At 44.7% G+C, this 24,315-nt stretch overlaps 1 protein-coding gene across 2 annotated transcripts; it reads right to left on the reverse strand.

The window, feature by feature from the left end:
* On the reverse strand, positions 1-22,599 carry LOC125449343 (gastrula zinc finger protein XlCGF8.2DB-like). 2 transcript variants are annotated; one of them, XM_048525061.2, is made up of 4 exons: positions 22,507-22,599; positions 16,964-17,063; positions 14,053-14,157; positions 1-1,532 (listed from the first exon to the last, which is right to left on the reverse strand). In XM_048525061.2, the coding sequence occupies exon 4, from the start codon at positions 1,461-1,463 to the stop codon at positions 636-638; it is 828 nt and encodes a 275-aa protein (XP_048381018.1). In that variant the 5' UTR covers positions 1,464-1,532; positions 14,053-14,157; positions 16,964-17,063; positions 22,507-22,599; the 3' UTR covers positions 1-635. The 2 variants fall into 2 exon arrangements, with proteins under 2 accessions (XP_048381018.1, XP_048381019.1); XM_048525062.2 differs by lacking the exon at positions 16,964-17,063 and having other exon boundaries at positions 22,507-22,579.
* Positions 22,600-24,315: the final 1,716 nt, after the last annotated feature.

Here is a 24,315-nt window from a genome sequence, read left to right on the forward strand (position 1 = left end):
TGTTCAACAAAAAGCTGATTTTATATTATTTTTCTCTCAAATAAGTAGCCAGACGTATGGTGTGTACAAACATAAAGTGGAACAGTGGTTAGCATTATTGCCTCACAGTACAAGGGACCAGTGTTCAATTCCAGCCTTAGGTGACTGTGTGGTGTTTGCATATTCTCCCTGTGCTTATGTGGGTTTCCTCCTGGAATCCAAAGATAAGTAAATTAGGCAGATTGGCCATGGGAAATGCAGGGTTACTGGGGAAGGGTAGGGGCATAGGTCTGGATAGGATGGTCTTCAGAGGGCCTGTTTCCACACTGTAGGGATTCTATGATTATGATTACCAGAAACAAGCCCAAAAAACATGGCTTGGATATTGACAGCAGTAGTATAAAAAAAGCAACACCTAAAATCATTTAGAAATTCTTTGGTGGTTAACCAGTCCTGATGAATCAGGAAATCCCTTCTCCATGCAGATGGAGAGTCTTTCAACAATGTGAATGTGTTGATGTACAGAGATGATGTGATCATTTCCAAAACCTACCCCACTGATGCACACATTTGTTATTAACATTTAATTAACAACATCAGCACCTTTAATTCAGCAGGGATTAAAAACTTTAATACAAACAGCCCTAAACCATGGTTCATTCCTTAGTGTGAGTCAGAGTGAAATCTTTCAACTGTGGTTCTTTGTGAATTTGCTGGTGTGTCAGCAGGTAGGATGACCGATTGAATCCTTTCCCACACTCAGAACAGGTGAATGGTCTGTCTCCAGTGTGAACTCGTTGGTGTATCAGTAGGTGAGATGAGCAAGTGAATCCTTTCCCACAATCCGAGCAGGTGAACGGTCTCTCCCCAGTGTGAATGCTCTGGTGTCTCAGTAGGTTAGATGAGCAAGTGAATCCCTTCCCACACTCAGAGCAGGTGAATGGTCTCTCCCCAGAGTGAACTCGCTGGTGTATCAGCAAGGAGTTCGAATCAGCAAAGCCTTTCCCACACACAGAACAGGTCAATGGTCTCTCTCCAGTGTGAATCCGTTGGTGTATCAGCAGGTGAGTTGTCTGAGTGAATACTTTCCCGCATTCAGAGCAGGTGAATGGCTTCTCCCCAGTGTGCACTCGCTGGTGTTTCAGCAGGTTGGATGACTGATTGAATCCCTTCCCACAATCAGAGCAGGTGAATGGTTTCTCTCCAGTGTGAACTCGCTGGTGTTTAAGCAGGCTAGATGACTGAGCAAATCCCTTCCCACAATCAGAGCAGGTGAATGGTCTCTCCCCAGTGTGAATTCGCTGGTGTTCCAGCAGGTGGGATGACCGAATAAATCCCTTCCCACAATGAGAGCAAATAAATGGCTTCTCTCCACTGTGACTGTGTTGGTGAGTTTCTAGCTGGGATGGGTACAGAAATCCCTTCCCACAATCCCGACATTTCCACCGTCTCTCCCGACTGTCACTGCGCTGGTGTTTGGACATTTCAGATGAACTTTCACAGACAGTTACTTCCCAGTGTGAACGGTGTATTTTCCTTCAATGTTCAAAATCCTGAGATAATTGGGTTGTGATAAACAGAGTGACTATCAGATGTGGATATGGTTTCATTTGAATTCTCTAATTGCAAATCAGTCTTTCAAACAGGAAACAAATACAATCAGTGAGAAACCAGAACATACACAGGTTGTGAAACTGAGAGAAATGAATCTGGTAATTTGTGGAGCCCGACACTTGGGGAAACAGCTGGATTATCATTAACACTTAACTGGTCCATAAACGTTCTATGGAGGGGGAATGAATCCATTTTTGCACAAAACTACAGCAAAAGATAGAGGTTGGAGAGGCATTTTATATATCTACAACTCAACTATTCCTGTTTTCATCCCAGACCCTTCTATCCCTCTAAAAGGAATAAGAACAAGTACAAAAAAAATACTGGAAATTTGAAATGAAAACTGAAAAATGCGGGAGATACTCAACAGGTCTAGCAGTATTTGAAATGGTGACAGTTGCAGGGACCATTGCGGCTTTGAAGTAGTTAAATGATCATACAAAGCTCTGTGAAATAAGCTAAGCTGAGTGCTGTAAAATGGGACGAGCATTAGTAGGTGCTTGATGGCCAGCACAGATATGATGGGGATATTGTGTTCAACAATTTTATACCAAGTTTCTGACCTCATTTTGTTTAGTGTTTCTCTGTGATTCTCTTTTAGGAAGCATGCAGGAATGGCTAGCAGTGAAGAATGCAAATCATATGTTGGCCTTCAAAGTAAGAGGATTCGAGTATAAAAGCAGAGATACTTTGCTGTAAGGTCCTTACTGAGACAACATCTAGAGTACTGTGTGTACCAGTGTTCGCTGTTCCCAAGGAAGGATGCCCTGGCTATTGACAGATCATAAAGTAGGTTTACCAGACTGATTCCTGGGATGTCAGGACTGATGTTTGAAGAAGGACATGATCCTCAGTTAATCTTTGTTTCTTTTCTCTTTCTGAGCAGCTGACTACATCACTAATATTGTTCTATCGCCCATTTCCTGATCAGAAACTGACTCATCTAAGCCTACACTTTAGTTCCTATGCCCATGTCATCTAGTTTAAAACCTCACCAATGCAACTAGAATAAGCTCCCGCAAAGAGATTTGTCCCAGCTCTGCACAGGGGCATGATTCAGGGTTGTACAGGTTCCACCAGCACAGAAACTGTCCCAATGCCTCAAGAATCTAAATTGCACCATGATACACCATTTCTTCAGCCATAAATTCTTCTGATCTAACTTTTTATCCCTGTTCTCACTAACAGTGGCACGGGGAGTAGGTCTTATATAACTAGATTTGATATCCTGCATTTTAATGTATCTATTTTCCTATATTCAGCTTTCAGGTCCTCATTCCTTTGTTTAGCTATGTCATTGGTTCCCACATGTTCCCACAAACAGTGGTTGTTCACCTTGCTGTTCCAGAACGTCCTACGGCCACTCCATGACATTCCTAACCCTGGTACCAGTGAGGCACATACCATCCTGGATTCACATCTGTGACCACAGAGTGCCTGTCCATACTCCTTATTATTGAATCCTCAATCACTGTACTCCTGACATTCTGTTTCCTCCCATTCCGTGCAGCAGAGCTGGCCACAGTGCCATGAACATGGCTGCTGCCCCCAAGAGGACAACAGTATCCAAAGCACCGAATCTGTTTGAGAAAAGGATGACCACTGCTGACTCCTGCACTTCCTTCCTGAGCCTTTTTACTTTGTCTGATGGTCACCCATTCCTTTTCAGCCTATGTAATCCTCAGCTGCAGTGTGACCGATCCACTAAATGTGCTGCCAATGACATTCTGAGCATTGCAGATGTTCCACAGTGGGAACAACACCTCACTTTCCTCTGGGGACTCTGCAGTGAATGGAAGTGAATGAGCAGTGGGGCCAGCAGGACCACACTCGACCACGAACTGTGCAGGTGCAGTGTCGCTGTGACTGAGCCTTAGCGAGTGGACGGTAGGTGAGACAGTGGAAACCAGGAGAAAGACGGAGTCAGTTAGTGTGGACCAGGAGGTTATAACCACCCAGTGTAGGCCACTAGATCTGACTTAGAAAATCCCCGTAAATAAAAACCAAAAGAACTGTAGATACTGTAAATCAGAAATAAAAATAGAAATTGCTGGAAAAACTCAGTAGGTCTGGCAGCATCTGTGAAGAGAAATCGGAGTTAACGTTTCGGGTCCGTTGACCCTTCCTTAGAATGATGCCAGCTAGGAAAATCTACATTGAGTTCAACAATTTTAGGGCCTGAACTCTCCCGTGTCCTTACCCCAACACATACACCAGGCCCCATTATCTCATCGTCTGTCATTACACACTACCTACTGTTAGCTACTAACAGTCCCCCTAAACAGTTATTCATCCTCCCAGCCAAATCATTATGTACTCCATTGTCTGTCCGACTGCTCTTTTCTCTCTTTGAGCTCTATCCTCACCTATGGTTGACTCCTTACCTCCTCCCCAGACCCTAACTTCTTCATGAAAACCCACACTTTCCCAGCCACCATCAGTCCTGTGGAAGGGTCACCAGACCAAAAATGCTAACTCTGATTTCCCTTCACAGATGCTGTCAGACCTGTTGAGCTATTCCAGCAACTTCTGTTTTTGTCTCTGATTTACAGCATCCGCAGTTCTTTCGGTTTTCACTCATCAGGGTTTCTAAGTTGGGTCTAGTGGCCCACAATGGTGTTTACAAAACCTCCCAGTCCACTCTAACTGACTCCATTGTTCTCCCTAAATCCGCAGTCTCTCCCACCCCAGCTTTTCCATCGACTCCCCTCACACTCACTGAGGTCCCACTCACAGCAACACTGCACTTGCAGAGTTCATGGTCACATGTCATTCTACTGACCGCACGCCTCATTCACTCCCAGGGAATCTTGAAGAAGGGTTTCGGCCTGAAATGTTAACTTTCCTGTTTCTTGGATGCTGTCAGACTTGCTGTGCTTATCCAGCTCCACATTTATTGACTCTAGCTTCCAACATTTGCGGTCCTTTCTGTCACCCTCATTCACTCCCATTGGCCGGAGGACCAGTCAGTTCTGGTCAGTCTGCCAGCCATGCCCACTCTCCTCCTATTGGTCTACAGCTGCCATCAATCAGCCAGGCCCCATTGTGAGGTGGGTGGTGGGCGGTGGGCGGTGGGAGCCTCCCTCTGCATTCTGGGATGGGCTTCATCATTCACAGTGAATGGTGTGGTGTGTTCAAGAGTACAGAGGCTATTCAGCCCATTTGGGTTGTACTCGCTCTCTGGAGATACTGCATATCTATTCCAACTTTCCTGTCATTTGCCCATAGCTCTCCGAATAATTCCTTAAAATGTTAAATTCCAAATCCCTTTTGAGAATAACTTGAATCTGCATCCAGCTGCTATTCAGACTGTTCCAGATGCTCAAACTTACTGAGTAAAATAATTTTCACATTCTTACCCTGCAGCATTTGCCAATTGTCTGACAAGCGGTTACCAAAAATTGTGATAACATTAATAATTTTTCTCCCACTCTCTTTGCAAATTAAATGTCCTGGAAACAAATCTGCACCTGGACTAAATCACTGCTTAACCTTCTCAGCTCCAAGGAGAATTAAGCTACTGCTACCTCTCCACAAAACAGAAATCCATCTTAATTTTAATTCATTAGAGTTATAGAGATGTACAGCACAGAAACAGACCCTTCGATCCACCTTGTCCATGGTAACTAGGTATTCTAAATTAGTGTAATCCCCTTTGCCAGCATTTGGCCCATATCCTTCTAAACCCTTCCTCTTCATGTACCTAACCAGATGCTTTTTAAATGTTGTATTTGAACTAGCCTCCATCACTTTCTCTGGCAGCTCATTCCATATTTGTACCACACTCAACTTAAAAATGTTGCATCTTAGGTCCTTTCAAATCACTTCCCTTTCACCTTAAACCTATGTCTTCTAATTCTGGATTCACCTGAGCTGGGAATAAGGCCCTGGCTCCGCATCCTATCCATGCCCCTCATGATTTTATGGAAGTTTATAAGGTCACCCCTCAGCTTCTGCTTCTCCAGGGAAAATAGCCCAGGTCTATTCAGCTTCCTCCTGTAGCTCAGACCGTCTAACCCTGGCACCATACTCATGAATCTTTTCTGAATCGTTCAAGTTTAACAATATCATTCTTATAGCAGGAAGACCAGAACTGAACACAGAATTCCAGAAGTGGCCAAATCAACATCCTCTGCAGCCAGAACATGACCTCCTACACTCATTGCACACACCAGTAAAGACAAGTATACCAAATGCCTTCTTCACCATCCTATCTACCTGCAACTCCACTTACAAAGAAATATGAACCTGCACTCCAAAGTCTCTTTGTTCAGCTACACTCCCCGGAACCTTATCCTGCCCTGATTTGCTCTACCAAAGTGCAACATCTCATTAAAACCAAAAGAACTGTGGATGCTGTAAATCAGGAACAAAAACAAAGTTGCTGGAAAAGCTCAGCAGATCTGGCAGCACCTGTGGAGGAGAAAACAGAGTTAACGTTTCAGGTCAGGTGACCCTTCCTCAGAATTGGAAAACTTCATCAACTTCACCTCCAATTTCCACCCTGCCCTCACTTTCACCTGGTCTATCTCTGACTCCTCCCTTCCCTTCCTCGATATTTCTGTTTCCATTTCTGGGGATAGACTGGCCACTAATATCCATTACAAACCCACCAACTCACAGTGCTACATGGAATATACATCCTCACACCCCACTTCCTGTAAAGACTCCATCTCATTCTCTCAGTTCCTCCGTCTCCATCGCACATGTTCAGATGAGGCCAACTTCAACAAGGGAGCCTCCGAAATGACCACATTCTTCCTCAACCAAGGATTCCCCACTCCATTGTCGACAGGGCCCTCAATCAGGTCCGACCCATCTCCCGCACTTCTGCCCTCACCAGTTCTCTTCCCTCCTGCAACAGCGATAGGGTCCCCCTTATCCTCACCGACCATCCCACCAGCATCCACATCGAGAAGATTATCAGACACCATTTCCACCACCTCCAGCAAGTTGTCACCACCAGACACATATTCCCCTCCCCTCCCTTGTCCGCCTTCCATAGGAACCGTTCCCTCCAGGACACCCCGGTACATACCTGCTTCACCTCCAATACCTCCCCACAGTTCTACAGCACCTTCCCCTGTAACCGGCGAGGGTGCAACTCCTGCCCATTTACTTCCTCCCTCCCCAGTATCCAAGGGCCTAAACATACCTTCCAAGTGAAGCAACACTTCACTTGCACTTCCAAGAATCTAGTCTACTGCATTCGCTGCTCACAATGTGGTCTCCTCTACATTGGGGAAACGAAGCGTAGACTTGGTGATCGCTTTGTAGAACGTCTACATTCTGCTCACAAAATAGACCCTGAACTACCTGTCGCCTGCCATTTCAATGCACCACCCTGCTCCCAGGCCAACATCTCTATCTCCAGCTTGCGAAAGTGTTCCAGTGAAGCCCAGCACAAGCTGGAGGATCAACACCTCATTTTCCGCTTGGAGGCCCTATGGCCCTCTGGACTCAATATTGAGTTCAATAATTTTAGGGCCTAAACTCCCCTGTGCCCCAGCCCCCACCCCACACACCTGGCCTTGTTACCACATAGCCTACCACTCCACACCCCCCAGTGTTAGTCACTGACAGACCCCACTAACAACTATTCACCCTTCCAGCCTAATCGTTAGAAACTCCATTGCCTGTCCAACTGTCTTTCTCTATCTTTGGGCTCTATCCTATCATTTATTCCCTAACCCACCCACCTCCCTACTTTCTGCATATAAACTGTCACTTTCCTAGCCACCATCAGTTCTGAGGAACGGTCACCGGACCCGAAACATTAACTCTGTTTTCTCCTCCACAGGTGCTGCCAGACCTGCTGAGCTTTTCCAGCAACTTTGTTTTTGTGCAACATCTCATAATTGTCTACATTAAACTCCATCTGGCAATCCCCGGCCCATTGGCCCATCTGATCAAGGTCCCATTGCACTCTGAGGTAACCTTCTTCACTGTTTACTACACCATCAATTTTGGTGCCAACTGTAAATTTACAAACCATACCTCCTACGTTCACACCCACATCATTATAAATGATAAAAAGCAGTAAACCCAGCATTGACCCTTGCAGCACACTGCTGGTCACAGGCCTCCAGTCTGAAAAGCAACCCTCCACCACAACTTCTGTCTCCTACTTTCAAGCCAATTTTGTATCCAAATGGCTAATTCTCCCTGTATTCCATGTGACCTAACCTTGCTAACCAGTCTACTGTGCAGAACCTTATGGAATGTCTTTCTGAAATCCATACAGACAACATCCATAGCTCTGCCTTCATCAATCTTTTGTCACTTCTTCTAAAAATTCAGTCGTTAGTGAGACATGATTTCCACACACAATGGCATGTTGACAATCCCAAATCTTCCCTTGCCTTTCCAAACTCATGTAAATTCTGTCCCTCGTGATCCCATCTAAGAACTTGCCCACCACTGACTTCAGGTTCACCGGTCTATTGTTCCCTGACCTTTGTTTATCACTTTTCTTAAATAACAGCACCTGCCTTCTGGCACCTCACCTGTGGCTATCGATGATACAAGTGTCTCAGCAAAGGGCCCAGCAATTACTTCCCTAGTTTTCCACAAAGTTCTGGGATACTCCAGATCAGGTCCCAGTGATTTATTCACATTTATGCATTTTAAGACATCCAGTACTTCCTCCTCTGTAAAATGGACACTTTTCAAGATATCACTACTTGTTTCTCCAAATTTTCCAGCTTCCATATCTTTCCACAGTAAAAACTGCCATGAAATAGTCGCATTGTGTCTCTCCTACCTCCTGCAGTTCCATGGACTGCCTTGTTTATCTTTAAGGGGTCCTATTCTCTCCCTAGTTACTCTTTTGTCCCTGAGATATTTGTAGAATCTCTTTGGATTCTCCTTAAACCTATTTGCCAAAGCTATCTCACATCCCATTTCCGTCCCCCTGATTTCCCTCTTCAGTATACTCCTACTGCTCTTATAGTTTCTAGGGATTTACTCAATCCCAGCAGTCTACACCTGATATATGCCTACTTTGTTTTCTTGAACAAAGCCTCAATTTTTCTATTCATCCAATATTCTCTACACCTAGCCTCGCCCTTCACCTTAACAGGAACATACTGTCGCTGTACGCCATCATCTCATTTTTGAAGGCCTTCGGAGGTAATGGCAGGTGATGACCTAAAAATCATTATCACTAAAGAGGTAGTGTTGGGCAAAGGTAGACAGGTCTCTGGCCCTGACTGAATGCATCTGAGGGGAATAAAAGAGATGGTTTGGGAAATAGCAAATGCACTCGTGGTAATTTACTAAAATTTGTTAGACCCTGGGACGGTTGCGGCAAATTAGCAAACAGTAAATGTGATGCCGAGATAACAAGATGTAGAGCTAGATGAACACAGCGGGCCAAGCAGCAGCATAGGAGCAGTAAAGCTGACATTTCGGGCCTAGACCCTTCTTCAGAAATGGGGGAGGGGAAGGGGGTTCTGAAATGAATAAGGAAACAGGGGGAGGCAGATAAAAGATGGACAGAGGAGACGATAGATGGAGAGGAGACAGACCGGTCAAAGAGGTGGGAATGGAGCCGTAAAGGTGAGTGTAAGTGGGGAGGTAGGGAGGAGATAGGTCAGTCCAGGGAGGACGGACAGGTCAAGGGGCGGGATGAGGTCAGTAGGTAGAGCAAGGGGGTGGGGCTTAAGGTGGGAGGAGGAAAATAGGTGTGAGGAAGGACAGGTTAGGGAGGCGGGGACAAGCTGGGCTGGTTTTGGGATGCAGTAGGGAGAGGGGGGATTTTGAAGCTTGTGAAATCCACATTGATACCATTGGGCTGCTGGGTTCCCAAGCGGAATATGAGTTACTGTTCCTGCAACCTTCGGATGGCATTGTTGTGGCACTGAAGGCGGCCCAGGATGGACAAGTCATCTGCGGAGTGGGAGTTGAAGTGGTCGCGACTGGGAGGTGCAGTTGTCTAGTGCGAACCGAGCGCAGATGTCCTGCGAAGCGGTCCCCAAGCCTCCGCTTGGTTTCCCCGATGCAGAGGAGGCCACAACGGGAACAACAGATGCAGTATATCACATTAGCAGATATGCAGGTGAACATCTGCTTGATGTGAAAAGTCTTCTTGGGGCTTGGGATGGAAGTGAGGGGTTAGGTGTTGGGGCAGGTGTAACACTTGCTGTGGTTGCAGGGAAAAGTGCTGGGTGTGGTGGGGCAGGAGGGGAGTGTAGAGTGGACAAGGGAGTCACAGAGAAAGTGGTCCCTCTGGAAGGGAGATGGGGGAGTGGGGGGGGGGGGCGGCGGGAGGGAAAAATGTCTGGTGGTGGGGTCGGATTGCAGAGGGAGGAAGTGTTGAGGATGATGCGTTGGATCCGGAGGTTGGTGGGGTGGTATGTGAGGACAAGGGGGATTCTGTATTGGTTTTTATTGTGGGGAGGGGATGTGAGGGATGAGTTGCGGGAAATGCGGGAGACACGGTCGAGGGCGTTCTCGACCACTGCGGGTCAGGGGGAGTTGCGGTCCTTGAAAAACGAGGGCATCTGAGATGTACAGCAGTGGAATGCCTCATCCTGGGTAGGTGGATTGGCTATGCTAAATTGTCCATAGTGCCCAGGGATGTTTAGGTTAGGTGGGTTATCTATGGGAAATGTAGGGGAGTGGGTCTTGGTTGGAACGCTCTTTGGACAGTGGAAGGAAATCAGAGCACCCAGAGGAAACCATGTAAATACAGAGAGAATGTGCAAACTCCACATAGACAGATGCCCATGGGTGGAACTCAACCCAGATCCCTGGTGGTGTCAGACAGCAGTGCTAATCACCAAGCCACTGCGCCGTGGGATTGTTGGTCCCAAAGTGCTCCCCCACTGATACCTCAGTCACTTGACCTGCCTTATTTCCCAAGAGAAGGTCAAGTTTTGCTTCTTCTCTAGTAGGTACATCCTACAAACTGAATCAGAAAATTTTCTTGTCCACTTAACACATTCTTTTCCATTCCAAGCCCTTAACACTATGACGGCCCAGGTTATGTTTGGAAATTTAAAATCTCCAATTATTAGAACCTTTTTATTCTTACAGATAATTGAGATCTCTCTGTAAATTTGCTTCTCAATTTCCTGAAGACTTTTTTTTGGGCAGCGGGGTCTATTGTGTAATCCCAATAAGGTGATCATCCCTTTCTTATTTCTCAGTTCCACCCAAATATGGATGTACACTGGATGTACTCACAGGTATATCAGCCCTAAGTACAGCTATAATTCATCCTGTATCAAAAACACCACTCCCCCTCCTCTCTTGTTCCCTGCCCCCTGCACCCCCTGCTGCCCCCCCCAACGACCACCCCCAATTTATCCTTCCTATAGTATCTATACCCTGGAACGTTAAGCTGCCAGTCCTATGCATCCTTGAGCCACATTTCTGTAATGGCTATGATATCCCAATCCCATGATCCCAACCATGCCCTGAGTTCATCTCCCTTACCAGTCAGATCTCTTACACTGAAATAAATGCAGTATAACTTGTCAGTCCTAGCTCATTTTCTGCCTTGACTGTTTGACTCCTCAACTGTACCAGCCTTGGATTGATCTCTTTTCACATCATTTCTTTGGGTTTACCGCCACTCCCTTGCTGGTTTAATAGCTCCCAAATAGCACTAGCAAATCTCTCCACCAGTATATTAGTGCCCTTCCAATTCAGATAAAATCTGTCCTTCTTTGGCAGGTCAATTCTACCCCGAAGAGATTCCAATAATCCAAAAAATGTGACTCCTTCTCCCCAGCACCAGCTTCTCAGCAGCTATTCCTACTCTCACTAGCACGTGGCACCAGGAATAATCCAGATACTACTACCCTTGATGACCCACATTTTAACCTCCTGCCTAATGTCCTATAATCTCTCACCAGGACCTCACCCTGTTCTCTTCCTATGTCATTGGCACCAATGCACAATGACCTCCTACTGGCCATGCTCCCTTTTGAGAATATTGTGCACTCCCTCCAAGACATCCTTGAACTTGGCACCAGTGAGGCAAAAGCACTATTTTGACATCTCACTATCAGCACAAAAACATTAGTCTGCACCCCTGCCTATGGAGTCCCTTATCATAATTGATCACTTAGAACCTGGCATAGCCCTCATGACAACAGAGCTAGTCACGGTACAGTAACCTGCTGTCACTGCTACATTCCCCGACAGTCTATACCCTCCTGCATTGTCCGAAACAGCATACATGTTTGAGATGGGGACAGCTGCAGGAGATGCCTGCACTACCTGCCTACCCCATCTACCTTGCCTAATAGTAATGCAGTTACCTGACTGTATCTATGGTTTTTCTACCTTCCAGAAACATCCACCCCCCAGCTACCATAAATTTCTCATTGCCTCTAACTGCCATTCCAATTGAAGCATGTGATCCGATATGGTTTTGCAATGAAACACACTTCCTGCAAACATAATCATCAGGATCATTGAAATTCTCCCTAATCACCCACATTCAACAAGAAGAGCACATCACTCTACAAAAGGCCATCTCTGAACCTTAAAAATCTACAGACCCAGAAAAGACAGTCTTACTGTTCTAAAAACACTACCATAAAATAAGTTAGTAGCTATGTTTTATATTTTAAAACTTTAAACAAGAAATACCTCTCAATAAGACATATTAAGAAACCCCCACCCTACTCATTTGAGCTTTTCAAATAAAAAAGGAATGATCACCTTGACAGGATTATACTATGGAGGGAAGTGGAAGAAGAAATATGATGAGAAATCTCAGATATATATAAAAATAATGAGGTTTTAATAGTAAGTGATTTTAATTTTCCTAACATTGACTGGGACTACTATAGTATGAAGGATCTAGATGATGAAGAATTCGTTCAATGAGTTCAAATAAATCTCTTGAACAATACAGAGTGTGTAGGGACATTCTAATTAAGGAGACCAGGAAGGCAAAGAGAGGATGTGAGATAGCCTTGACAAATCAGGTTAAAGATAATGCAAAGAAAGGTCAGTGGTTAATACTGCTGCCTCACAGTGACAGGGACCCGGGTTCGATTCCACCCTCAGGCAACTGTCTGTGTGGAGTCTGCACTTTTTCCCCGTGTCTGTGTAGGTTTCCTCCGGGTGCTCCAGTTTTTTCCCATAGTCCAAAGATGTGCCAGTTAGGTGGATTGGCCATGCTAAATTGCCTGTAGTGTCCAGGGGTGTGTAAATTAGGTGGATTAGATATGGTGGGGTGCAGCGTTACAGGGAAAGGGTAGGAGGATGGGTGGGATGCTTTTCGGAAGGGTGGTGTGGATTTGTTGGGCCAAATGGGCTGTTTCCACACAGTAGGGATCCTATGCTTCTATATTAAGAGCAAGAGAGGAACTAGAGACAGTACAGACTCATAAAGATCAAGCAAATATCTTGGTGTTGAAACTCAGGAGATGGGAGAGATATTAAATGAATATTTTGTGTCCATTTTTACTGTGGAGAAAGAAAAGGGGGCCAGAGAACTCAGGAAAATAAACGTTGATGTTTTGAAAATAGTTCACATTACAGAAGAGGAAGTGCTGAAAGTCTGAGAAACATAAATGTGGATAATATTTCAGGGCCTGATCTAGTGTATTCCAAGTCTTTGTGGGAGGTTAGAGAGGAAGTTCGGAGCCTCTTGCAGAAATATTTCCATCACGTATAAATACGAGCAAGGTGCCTGATGCTGTGCCATTGTTCAAGAAAGGATGTAAGGAGAAGCCTGGGAACTATAGACCTGCGAATCTGATCTTAGTGGTGGGTAAGTTGTTGGAGATGATTCTGAAAGATAGGATTTATATACATTTAGAAAGGCATAGTCAGCATGGCTTTGTGAGAGGGTGTCTCACAATCTTGATTGAGTTTTTCTGAGGTTGTAACTAAGAAGATCGATGAGGGCAGAGTAGTATCCATCATTTATTTGGGCTTTAGTAAAGCCTTTGATAAGGATCTGCATGGTAGACTAATTAGTAAGTGTAGATCACATGGGATTCAGGGTGACCTTGCCAATTGGATACAAAATTAGCTTAAAAACAAGGGACATTGTAATGGTGGAGGATTGTTTTCAGACTGGAGGCCTGTTACCAGTGGTGCTCTACAGGGATTGGTGCTGGGCCCCCTTTTTGTTTGTCAGTTATATAAATGGCTGCGATGAGAATACAAAAGGCATAGTTAATAAGTTTGTTGGTAACACCAAAGTTGGTGGCATAGTGGACATTGAAAAAGCTCATCTAAAATTACAAAGTGATCTTAGTTAACTAGGTCAGTAGGCTCAAGAGTGGCAGATAGCATTTAATTTAGAAAAATGCAAGATGTTACATTTTGGTAAAATGAATAACAGCAGGACTCAAACAATTAAAAGTAGGCCTTTGGTTAGTAGAATGGAATATAGAGATTATAGAACGGAAATACTTAGGGGTTAAAGTTGTTGAAGTTTGCATCACATATAGATAGGATAGTTAAGAAGGCGTTTAGCACACTTACCTTTATTGCTCAGACCTCCGAGTACAGGAGTTAAGACATTCCATTGAGGTTGTATAGAATGTTGGTGAGGCCTCTTCTGGAGTACCCTGTCCAGTTCTCATCACCCTGTTATAGGAAGGATATTATTAGGCTGGAGCGGATTCAGAAGAGATGAACCAGGATGTTGCTGGGACTGGAAGGTTTGGGTTGTAAGGGGAGGCTGGATAGGCTGTGACTTCTTTCACTAGAGCATAGAAAGTTGAGAGATGATCTTATAGAGGTTTATAAAATAATGAAAGGTAAAAATAAGGAGAATGACAGGTGTATTTTCCCTAGAGTGGGAGATTTCAAGACTATGATGGATATTTTCTTAAGACAAGAGGGGAAAGATTTAAAAAAGACTTTAGGGATTTTTTTTAAAAACAGAGTGGTTGATGTGTAGAATGGATTTCCGGAGGAAGTGGTGGATGTGGATACAGTTACAATGTTTATAAAACATTTAGACAAGTACATGAATAAGAAATGTTTGGAGGGATATGAGCCGAGCGCAGTTAAGTGGGATTAGTTTGGTTTGGGGTTATGGTTGGCATGAAGGATCTGTTTTTGTGCTGTCTGACTCTAACTCTTGCCACCTCTGTATATTCCTCCAGCCACTACAGCCCTCTCTTATCACAGTAATCTCATCCAGCCTCACAACTGTCCCTATCGTCGTCATCTCTTACAACCTCACAACCCTCCCTATCACTGGATGTGAGTTTGCTCGCTGAGCTGGAAGGTTAGTTTTCAGACGTTTCGTCACCATTCTAGGTAGCATCATCAGTGAGCCTCCGACGAAGTGCTGGTGTTATGTCCCACTTTCTATTTATCTGGTTAGGTTTCCTTGGGTTGGCGATGTCATTTCCTGTTCTTTTTCTCAGGGGATGGTAGATTGATTTGGAGCCAATGTGTTTGTTGATGGAGTTCCGGTTGGAATGCCATGCTTCTGGGAATTCTCGGGCGTGTCTGTTTGGCTTGTCCTAGGATGGATGTGTTGTCCCAATCCCAACCAGGATACATGAACATCAACTAGCCACAAAACGACATGACCCACTATCACTCGTATCCTTACATACAGATGAGGAAGGACACCACTTTGATTGGGACAACACATCCATCCTAGGACAAGCCAAACAGAGACACGCACGAGAATTCCTAGAAGCATGGCATTCCAACTGGAACTCCATCAACAAACACACTGATTTGGAGCCAATCTACCATCCCCTGAGAAAAAGAACAGGAAATGACATCACCAACCCAAGGAAACCTAACCAGATAAATAGAAAGCGGGACATAACAACAGCGCTTCGTCGGAGGCTCACTGATGATGCTACCTGGAATGGTGACGAAACATCTGAAAACTAACCTTCCAGCTCAGCGAGCAAACTCACATCCAGAACCTCAACCTGAGCTACAAATCTTCTCAAAACTTGCTACCTCTCTATCACTGTCATTTCATCCAGCGTCATACTCCCTTTATATATATATAACTCTCCTCTAGCCTCACAAACCCTCCTTAACTCTGTAATCTCCACCAGCCTCAGAATCTTCACTATCTCTAATCTCCTTCAGCCTCATAAATCTCTGAGATATGTGCTTTCCTCTAATACTATTCTTTTAGGACACCCCATTTTTATTTCTCCACTTGATTGAGGCATTTTCTGACTCCAGGATCCCGAGCTCCAGAATTTTCTCTCAAACTGCTCTGCCTCCACCTCACTTTCCTCCAGAAAATAAATGACTAATCATGTGCCATTTATTCTAATATCACCTTCTCTGACCTGGTTTCAAATGTGGTTTGTCATATTCCTATATTAAGTGTCTCAAAGGTCTACAAAACAGAAAAAGGCCCTGTGGCCATCGGGTCTGCGCCAGTAAAGAAAACTACCACATAACTATTCTAATCCCATCCTTCAGCACTTGGGCTATAGACTTGTCTGTCTCGCATCTCAAGTGTGTATCTAAATACGTCTTGAACATTTTCAGGATTTGCGTATCTATCACTCTTTACAGACAGTAATTGTCACTGCATGATGACATCGCACACAAGAACAGAACATCTGGATCTGTGCAAATCAAAGATCACCCACTCACTGGGAAGGATGGCAAGGTCCCTGAGAGGGTGCAGTGAAGATTTACCAGGATGTTTCATGGAATGAGGTATATTCGTTGCATGGTTAGGGGTTTTTCACATTGTTCATTCTTTCAACATGCGTGTTGCTGGTACAGATTGAGAATATCCATCTACAATAGATGGACTCTCATTCTCAACATCTCCCTGTTGTCTGGAGTGTGACCACCTGCAGTTTAAGCCATGATCAGTCATCCCCCTCTAATGAGAGAGCAGCCTATGGTTTGGTAGGACAATGGTGACTTTACCTTTCACACAGTGATGCCACTGTGCCCTGGCGATTGAGACACGGAAGGGTGAAGGTGGTGGATGGGACACTAATCACAGTGGCTTGTCCTGTATGTTGTTCACTTTCTTTAATATTGTTGGGAGCTGACTGATGCAGGCAAGTGGAGAATGTTCCACATAATCCTGACATGTGCCTTATAGATAGCAAGCAGACATTGGGGAATCAGGTGTTCCTCCAGCTCCACACAGTGTTACCTCTAACTCCAGCATCGGCAGTTCTTACTATCTCTTGGGGAATCAGGTGTTTGGAGAAACTGAGATTGTTCTTCATGTAGCAGAAGAAATTGAAGGAAGCTTTGATAGAGGTGTTTGCAATAGTTACACTTTAGGATGATAAACCTTACAATCATGAGCTGATCATAAAAGGATTACAGGATACATATTGAAGGTTTTGGGGGAAATATCTACCCAGAGGATAAGGTGATTAAAGGAAGAATTTATGCAGCAAGTGTGAATGAGCTGGAACACAATACTCACACTCAATGCAAATATCCAGGTCCTGATGAACTGAATAATTCTGTCAGAGTTCGGTGTTACAATCATTGAGACTCCCACCTGCACGTTTACTTGTAATAGCCTGTAACACAAGTTGACAAAATCCATCACTGTCAGTCTAGGGTAGAAATTCACAACATCCCCTTGTCCTGGCCCAGGGTGACCGTGCATTCTCTCTGCTGCACATTACTCCTTATGGAGGTCAGCAGTCGATTCAGGGGGAATGTTTTGTGCATTTCTATGAATTTCCACCTCGGAGTTCAGTGACTGAACAGAGCACAGGCCTTTGACACACGATCTGAATTTTCCAAGAGTTAGTGAAATGCAGAGAGCAGCATTTGCGGCCTTTTCTGTTCTTACGTGCTGCCACTCTCCCTCATCAATAAGGCATTGTGTGTTAAAGGCGAACGCAGGTCGATGGACAATTAGCCTCCATTCAGAACAATGGGCAGCAAGCTGCTCCCAGTCCTTCCAAACACTTATGTTCTACAAAGATAGCAATTGCACATGTTCTGCTGTCCAGTGCTCCCAAGAAAGAGTTTCGAAGAATGAGGGAGGATCTCATAGAACAGTCATAACATTCAAGTTCTGAGAGGGTTACAAACAGTTTACAGAGAGATATTGATAGGATAAGTAGGCAAGAAGTTTGCAAATAGAGTATAATGTGGGAAAATGTGAAGTTATTAATTTCGGAAGAGACAATAAAAGAACAGACTACTATTTAAAAGGTGAAAACTGCAGAAAGCTGTCACACAGAGTCTTGGGGGTAATTGTGCAGGAAACACAGAAAGCTAGCACACAGTAGCAATCGGTAATTAGGACGGGCGAAGGAATGTTGTCCTTTCTTTCAAGGCACTTGCAGTACAAGAATTTGGGGTATATGTCTTCAGGAAACTGTACAAAGCACTGGTGAGACCATATCTGGACTAATGCAAGCAGTTTTGTTCCACTTATTTAAGGAAATATATGATGTCATTGAAGGTATTTCAAAGAAGGCTAAACAGGTTGGAAATATACTAACTGGATTTTGGAAGAATGAAGGATGATCTCTTTGAAACATATAAATTCCTAAGGGTTTTGACAGGATAAACGCTAAGATGATGTTTCCTATCATGGGAGTCTCAGACCAGATTCTTGATCAAGGGTTAGGTTGCAGAATCATCAATTTGAAAACAATCCAGACACAGGTAAGGGTTTTGGTAACAAATGAGCTGGGGTGAGGAAAACTTGAGACATTGAAATCTCTGGTGTTTGTGATTGTGTAGATGGGTGATCAGTAGCTCATTCTGGTGTCAGATATGATAGCAGTATTGTGAGGATTTTAGTTCAGCCTCAGACAGTTCCGAAGGCGAAGGGTTTAACAATCCCAATGTTTCACTGGAGGATGTTTCTGCTCACCCAGAGCTGTAAGCGTGATTAGCAGTTTGATAATTGAGTGTCAGTGGCTCAATGGAGAGGGATGGTGGTGAGGTAGAGTTGGGCATAGAACAGAGTACATGTGAAAACAAACACGGTTCTTTTGGACAATGTCACTTCCTGGCAGTATGTAGGTGACAAACAGGAGGGGGCATGGATAGATTCTTGATGGACACCAAACACATGGGCTTTGGAGGGGAAAAACAGAGTGGAGATGGAGCGGGATTTTCCAATGACGGTGAGGTCAAATATTGGCTTTTAACTGAACGGTCAGAAGGACGTAACCAGAAAAGAGAGAAGGACAGAACAAGGAACACTATCTGTGAATTGGCTTGGGGGAGTGACAACGAGGAGTAGGAGAAGAGATAGAGAGTTAGAGTGTCTGTAGTACAGCAAGGATAGGGTAAAGGGTCAAGATGAGTTCTGATAAGGCGTGACAAGACACTGGAGAAAGATGTAAATTTAGGACTAAATACGAGGAGCAACAAGAAAGACGGGCTAGGGGGTGCGGGGAAGCGGCCAGGCAGCTGATCAGATGGAGAAGACAGGATAATGGTCTGCATTTTGGAAGGAAGCAAAACTTGTGTTGGTGACATTTTAAAAGAAGTGAACAAACCTGATGTGTTTAACTTTTATCCAGAATATTAAAATGCACAGCCGAAGTCCAGGTTCGAATCCCACCTCAGCAGACAGTGGAATTTGAATTCAATAAAAAATAACTGCAATTAATAGCCAACTAATGGCCATGGAACCAATGCCAATGGCAGAAAATAAATTCCTAATGTCCTACAGGAAAAGAAATCTGCTAACCTCATTGCAGCCCAGCAAGCCACTCAGTTGTATTAATCACTGTGAAATCTCAACAAACAAATGAAACCGGATGGACCATTTTGCATCTACCAAGGCACTTGAAAGTGCAACACAGAATCAGGCCTCTCAGCCCTGCGAAATCCTCCTCACTATCATCTGGGGGCTAGGGCCAAAATTTGGAGGGCTGTCTCTCAAACTAGTCAAGCAACAGCCGGATATAGACACAGGTATGGAATAATACGTTACAGACAATGACCCACACACCACCATCCCTAGATATGTCATGTCCTGTCAGCAGAACAGACCCAGCAGAGGTGGTGGCACAGTGTTGTACAGACAGGAATGATTAGCCCTGGGAGTACTCAGCATTTACTCCAGATACCTGGAAGTCTCATGGCTCCTGCTGATTAGCGCATACCGTCCTCCCTTGGGTGAAATATCAGAGCTCCTCCACGTTGAACAACACTTGGAGAAACCACTGAGGGTGTAAGTGGAGCCAAATGTATTCCAGGTACAGGATTTCAATGTCCACCATCAAGAGTAGCTTGCCTCTACTGATCAAGCTGATCGGGTCCCAAAGAACAAAGCTGCTTGAATGAGTCTGCAGCAGGTGGCGAGGGAACCAACAACAGGAAAAACATAGTTGATCTCATCATCACAAATTTGCCAGCTACAGATGCATCTGTCCATGACTGTAACAGTAAGAGCGACCACCACACAGTTCTCGTGAAGACAAAGCCCCACTTTCACACTGAGAATACTGTCCACTGTGTTGTGTGGTACTATCATCGTGCTCCACCAGACAGACTTCGAACAGATCAAGGAACTCAAAACTGAGCATCTATGAGGTGCTGTGAGCCATCAACAGCAGTGAAATTGAATTCCAGCAATTTCATGGCCTGGCATATACACCACTCAACCATCACCACATAGCCAGGGGATCAACCTTGTTTCAACGGATAGTACAGGACGGCATTGGCAGGAGCATCACCAGGCATATCTAAAAGTAAGGTGCTAATCTGATAAAGCCACCAAACAAGACTACCTACATATGTCAAACAGCATACGCAGCAAGAAACAGAGCTAAGTTATCCCACAACCAATAAGTCAGATACAAGCTCCGCAGTGCAGTTTCAGTGCATCATCTATGGGAAATGCAAGGTTACAGGTTTGGGTAGGGGGAGGGTCTGTGTCAACTTGTTGGGCTGAATGGCCCATTTCTACACTGTGGGGATTCTATGATTCTGCCACACCCAGTTGTGAATGGTGATGAGCAATTAAACAAGTCGCTGGAGGAAGCACTCCAAAAATCACCACACCTGTGGAGGAGCTCAAGCCATCCACGCAAAAGACTACAGCATTTCCAGTAATCTCCAACCAGAAGTGCCAAGGAGATGATCCATCTTGGCCTTCTGTAGAGACCCACAACATCACATGTGAGTTTTCAGCTAATTCAATTCACTTCAAATAATATCAAGAAATAGACGAATAGCGCAAAGGTCATGGGCTCTGCCAACATTCTGGTAATAGTACTGAGGACTTGTTCTCCAGAACTTGCTGCACGTTAAGCCAAGCTGTTTCAGTGCCCTGGCACCTACCAACAACATGGAACATTGCCCAGGTATGTTCAGCACAAAAACACAGGGCAAAACCAACTGGGACAATCTCCCCTCCATCAGTCTACTCTTGATCATCAATCAAGTGGTGGCAAGTATCATCAATAGTCCTATCAAGCAGCAGCTGCTCAGTGACATCCAGTTTGGACTCCACAAGGACCTCTCAGCTGTTGACCTTGTTTCAGACTTGATTTACAACTTGACGAACAGTTGAATTGCAGAGGTGAGGTGAAATGAGAGTAACAGCCTAGTCCCACACCAAGACCACCTACTTCCACTTCAGTGACATCATCCAACTCCACACTAGTCTCAGCTCAATTGCTGAGACTCTCATTCATTCCTGTTACCTCTAGACTTAACTATCAAAACACTCCAGTCCAGCCTCCCACATTCAACCTCCCTGTAATCTCAAAAATATCTAACACTCTGCTGCCCACGTGCTCACATGTACCTTGTTCACCTATCCCTGCTGTGCTTCCTGATCTACAAAGGCTCCTGCAACATTTTAAAATTCACACCATGGTTTAATTGCTGACTGTGATCATCCCTATCTCGCAACACCATACAACCTTTGAAACCTCAACAACTCATTTAGTTTCAGACTCCAAAGTGTTTATTAATTGCTTCAGCTGTTTCTACAGTTGCCAGGGAAACATGGTCTGGAATTCCCACCTTAAATCTCTCAAATTCACTTTCCTCCTTTAAGATAGTCCTTAAAATCCCCATATTTGGCAATGTTTTGTTCTCATGGCCTAATATCTCTACCTGTGGGCTCAGGTAAAGAGTTCCTTGATTATGTTTTTGTGAAATTATAAATATGATTAAAATACAAATTGTCATTGATCTGGATACATATTGTCAATTCTTCACTATCACTGGGTGAATGACGTGTAACTTCTTAGCTAACCGCATTGTGGGAGCACTTTCACCATACAAACTGCAGCTACGCAATAAGGTCACGATTCCATTCTCCACAGGGAGCAGGGCTTTGGCAATGATTGCTGGTATTTGTCAAGGGAGAAACACATTTAATGTTTCAGTGAGTGCAAAATGAATTACAGAGAATGAAAATAGTGCAGAATTTGGTAGCCTGAAACAGAATGGAAGTGGACTGTTCCACTGGAAAAAGAATTCCTGACAGTGAAACATATCGTGGAACAATGAATCTGGTAACAGACCAGCACTTGGTCAGCAGCAGCAAAAAATTCATTTACAAAAATCTGTGAAAATAACAACAGAATACTAAACAGGGCTAAATTATACCCATCATTAGAAACTGAGAAAGTTAAATATTGACAAAGAGGTAAATCACAGCAGTGTTAGCTGTTATGATCCCACAGTCTGGGTAGGATATCCAGAAGAAACAAACATTTTTCTAGGCTTGAATTTGCTCTGTGTAAATCCTCCCCTATCACTCCCTGCCAGGGAAGGATGTGCATGTGTCTCGCTGCAGCTTGCCCCCTACAAAGTTGGCGTCCGCGCATGTGTCCCGCGGACCATTGCCCCCAATAAAGATGGTGGCAGTCACTCGGGCCGTCGCCATTCAAGGCGTTTTCCTGTTTACTGCAAACGCGAGACTGGGAGTTTCAAATGTGTGTTCTCCGACATGCACTAAGTTAAAACCTTTCAGGCTGTACCAATATCATTTCCCTCCCACTTTCTGCTGTTTATTTCTTTCTTTACCGTGTCCTGCACCTTCCACAGACGCCCAAGCCTTGATCATTAGCGATTACTGCAATGCGCTCGTGCGATCACGTGGTTTGCACTAGTCCTGCCCCTCATTCACTCCAATTGGTTGGAAGGCCAGCAGCCGTGCCGACCCGTCTTCAAGCCCCGCCCCTGTTCTACTATTGGTCCAGAACTCACATCAATCACCCTTGTCTGTGCGCGAGCTGAAGCATGCGCGGTGCTCCTTGTATTTTGGTGCTGTTCATCAGGTCCAGCAATGAGGGTTCTTCCTGAGCCGGGGAACCAATATGTAATTCTTGTTTCTCCTAATGTATGACAATAACAACAACCAATTTGCATTGTTTAGAACCTTTCACATTGGCAAATCTCGCGAAGGAGCTTCACAAATGATCGAAACCTTGATTAGACAGGACGATTTTTAGATCTTAAAAAAGATAGAGAGAGTTGGGGCGAAATTCCAGAAGCTTGTATCCTCGGCAGCTCCAATGGTGGAGTGATGTGGGTGGGGTAAGTCGGAAGAGGAACACAAAAAAGACAAATGCAGCAGCAAAGGGAGTACATAAGGTCTGAGGACGGAGGAGTCTCCAGAATAACAAAGGGTGGAGCTGGATGAACACAGCAGGCCAAGCAGCATCTCAGGAGCACAAAAGCTGACGTTTCGTGCCTAGACCCTTCATCAGAGAGGGGGATGGGAGAGGGTTCTGAAATAAATAGGGAGAGAGGGGGAGGCGGACCGAAGATGGATAGAGGAGAACATAGGTGGGGAGGTAGGGATCTGTCTGTCACAGAGTTTGGCTGCCTCATGGAGTTTGAAGCACGGCACTGCAATAGGTCCGTGCAAGTCATGACGACAGCGCTGCCGGAGATTTCTGCTGTCTTTAAAAAAATGGCAGATTTTGTAAAAACCAAAAGTACTGCGGATGCTGTAAATCAGGAACAAAAGTAGAGCTGCTGGAAAAGCTCAGCAGGTCTGGCAGCATCTGTGAAAGAGAAAACAGAGTTAACGACCCTTCCTGAGGTAGGGTCACCGGACCCGAAACGTTAACTCTGTTTTCTCCAGACCTGCTGAGCTTCTCCAGCAACTTTGTCGTTGTGACAGATTTTGTAGCCGTGGGCTTACAAAATGTCACCGACCTCCACCAAACAGGTCTGAGTTAGAGTCAGGGCAATGATGAGATACTGCTGCAGAAGTCGAGAGAAGTGTTAACTCCATACAAAACTTGCCCCCCACTCACTATTTTCATCCCCAAACTGAGGGAGGACCAGACAAAGCACCTCTAATACCACCACAACACCTTGTCCCACAATAGCGGTTTCTGGCCCTGCACAGAAAATAGTGGAACAGTATTTACCGGAATCCACTGGGCTTTGAAATTCTTTGAAACCAAAATCATCTGAGCAGCCAGAGCAGGGATTTGAGAAGCCTGTGCTGAACCTTTGCTGAAACCCACAGGATTTACCAGGTAGCAGCAATAGGAAGCCTGTGGAGTACAAACAGTAATTGATCAAATGTGTATGCGCCTTGTGGGCACAAGGGATTGACAAAATATTGTTTCCCTTTTAAATGGACATATGAAATGTAAGATAACAAAATGTAGAGCTGGATGAATACAGCAGGCCAAGCAGCATCTTAGGAGCATCCAGCTCTACACTTTGTTATCTCGGATTCTCCAGCATCTGCAGTTTCCATTATCTCTGAAATGAAATGTAAGGATTGGAACTACTTTCAACTCTTGTCCATTCTCACATCCCTAGGGCGAGCTCACCCTTTCGGTGGCAACAAGATAGGTTTCATCATTTTAT

The sequence above is a fragment of the Stegostoma tigrinum genome, chromosome 42 (assembly GCF_030684315.1).
Source record: "Stegostoma tigrinum isolate sSteTig4 chromosome 42, sSteTig4.hap1, whole genome shotgun sequence".
NCBI classification, from domain to species: domain Eukaryota; kingdom Metazoa; phylum Chordata; class Chondrichthyes; order Orectolobiformes; family Stegostomatidae; genus Stegostoma; species Stegostoma tigrinum.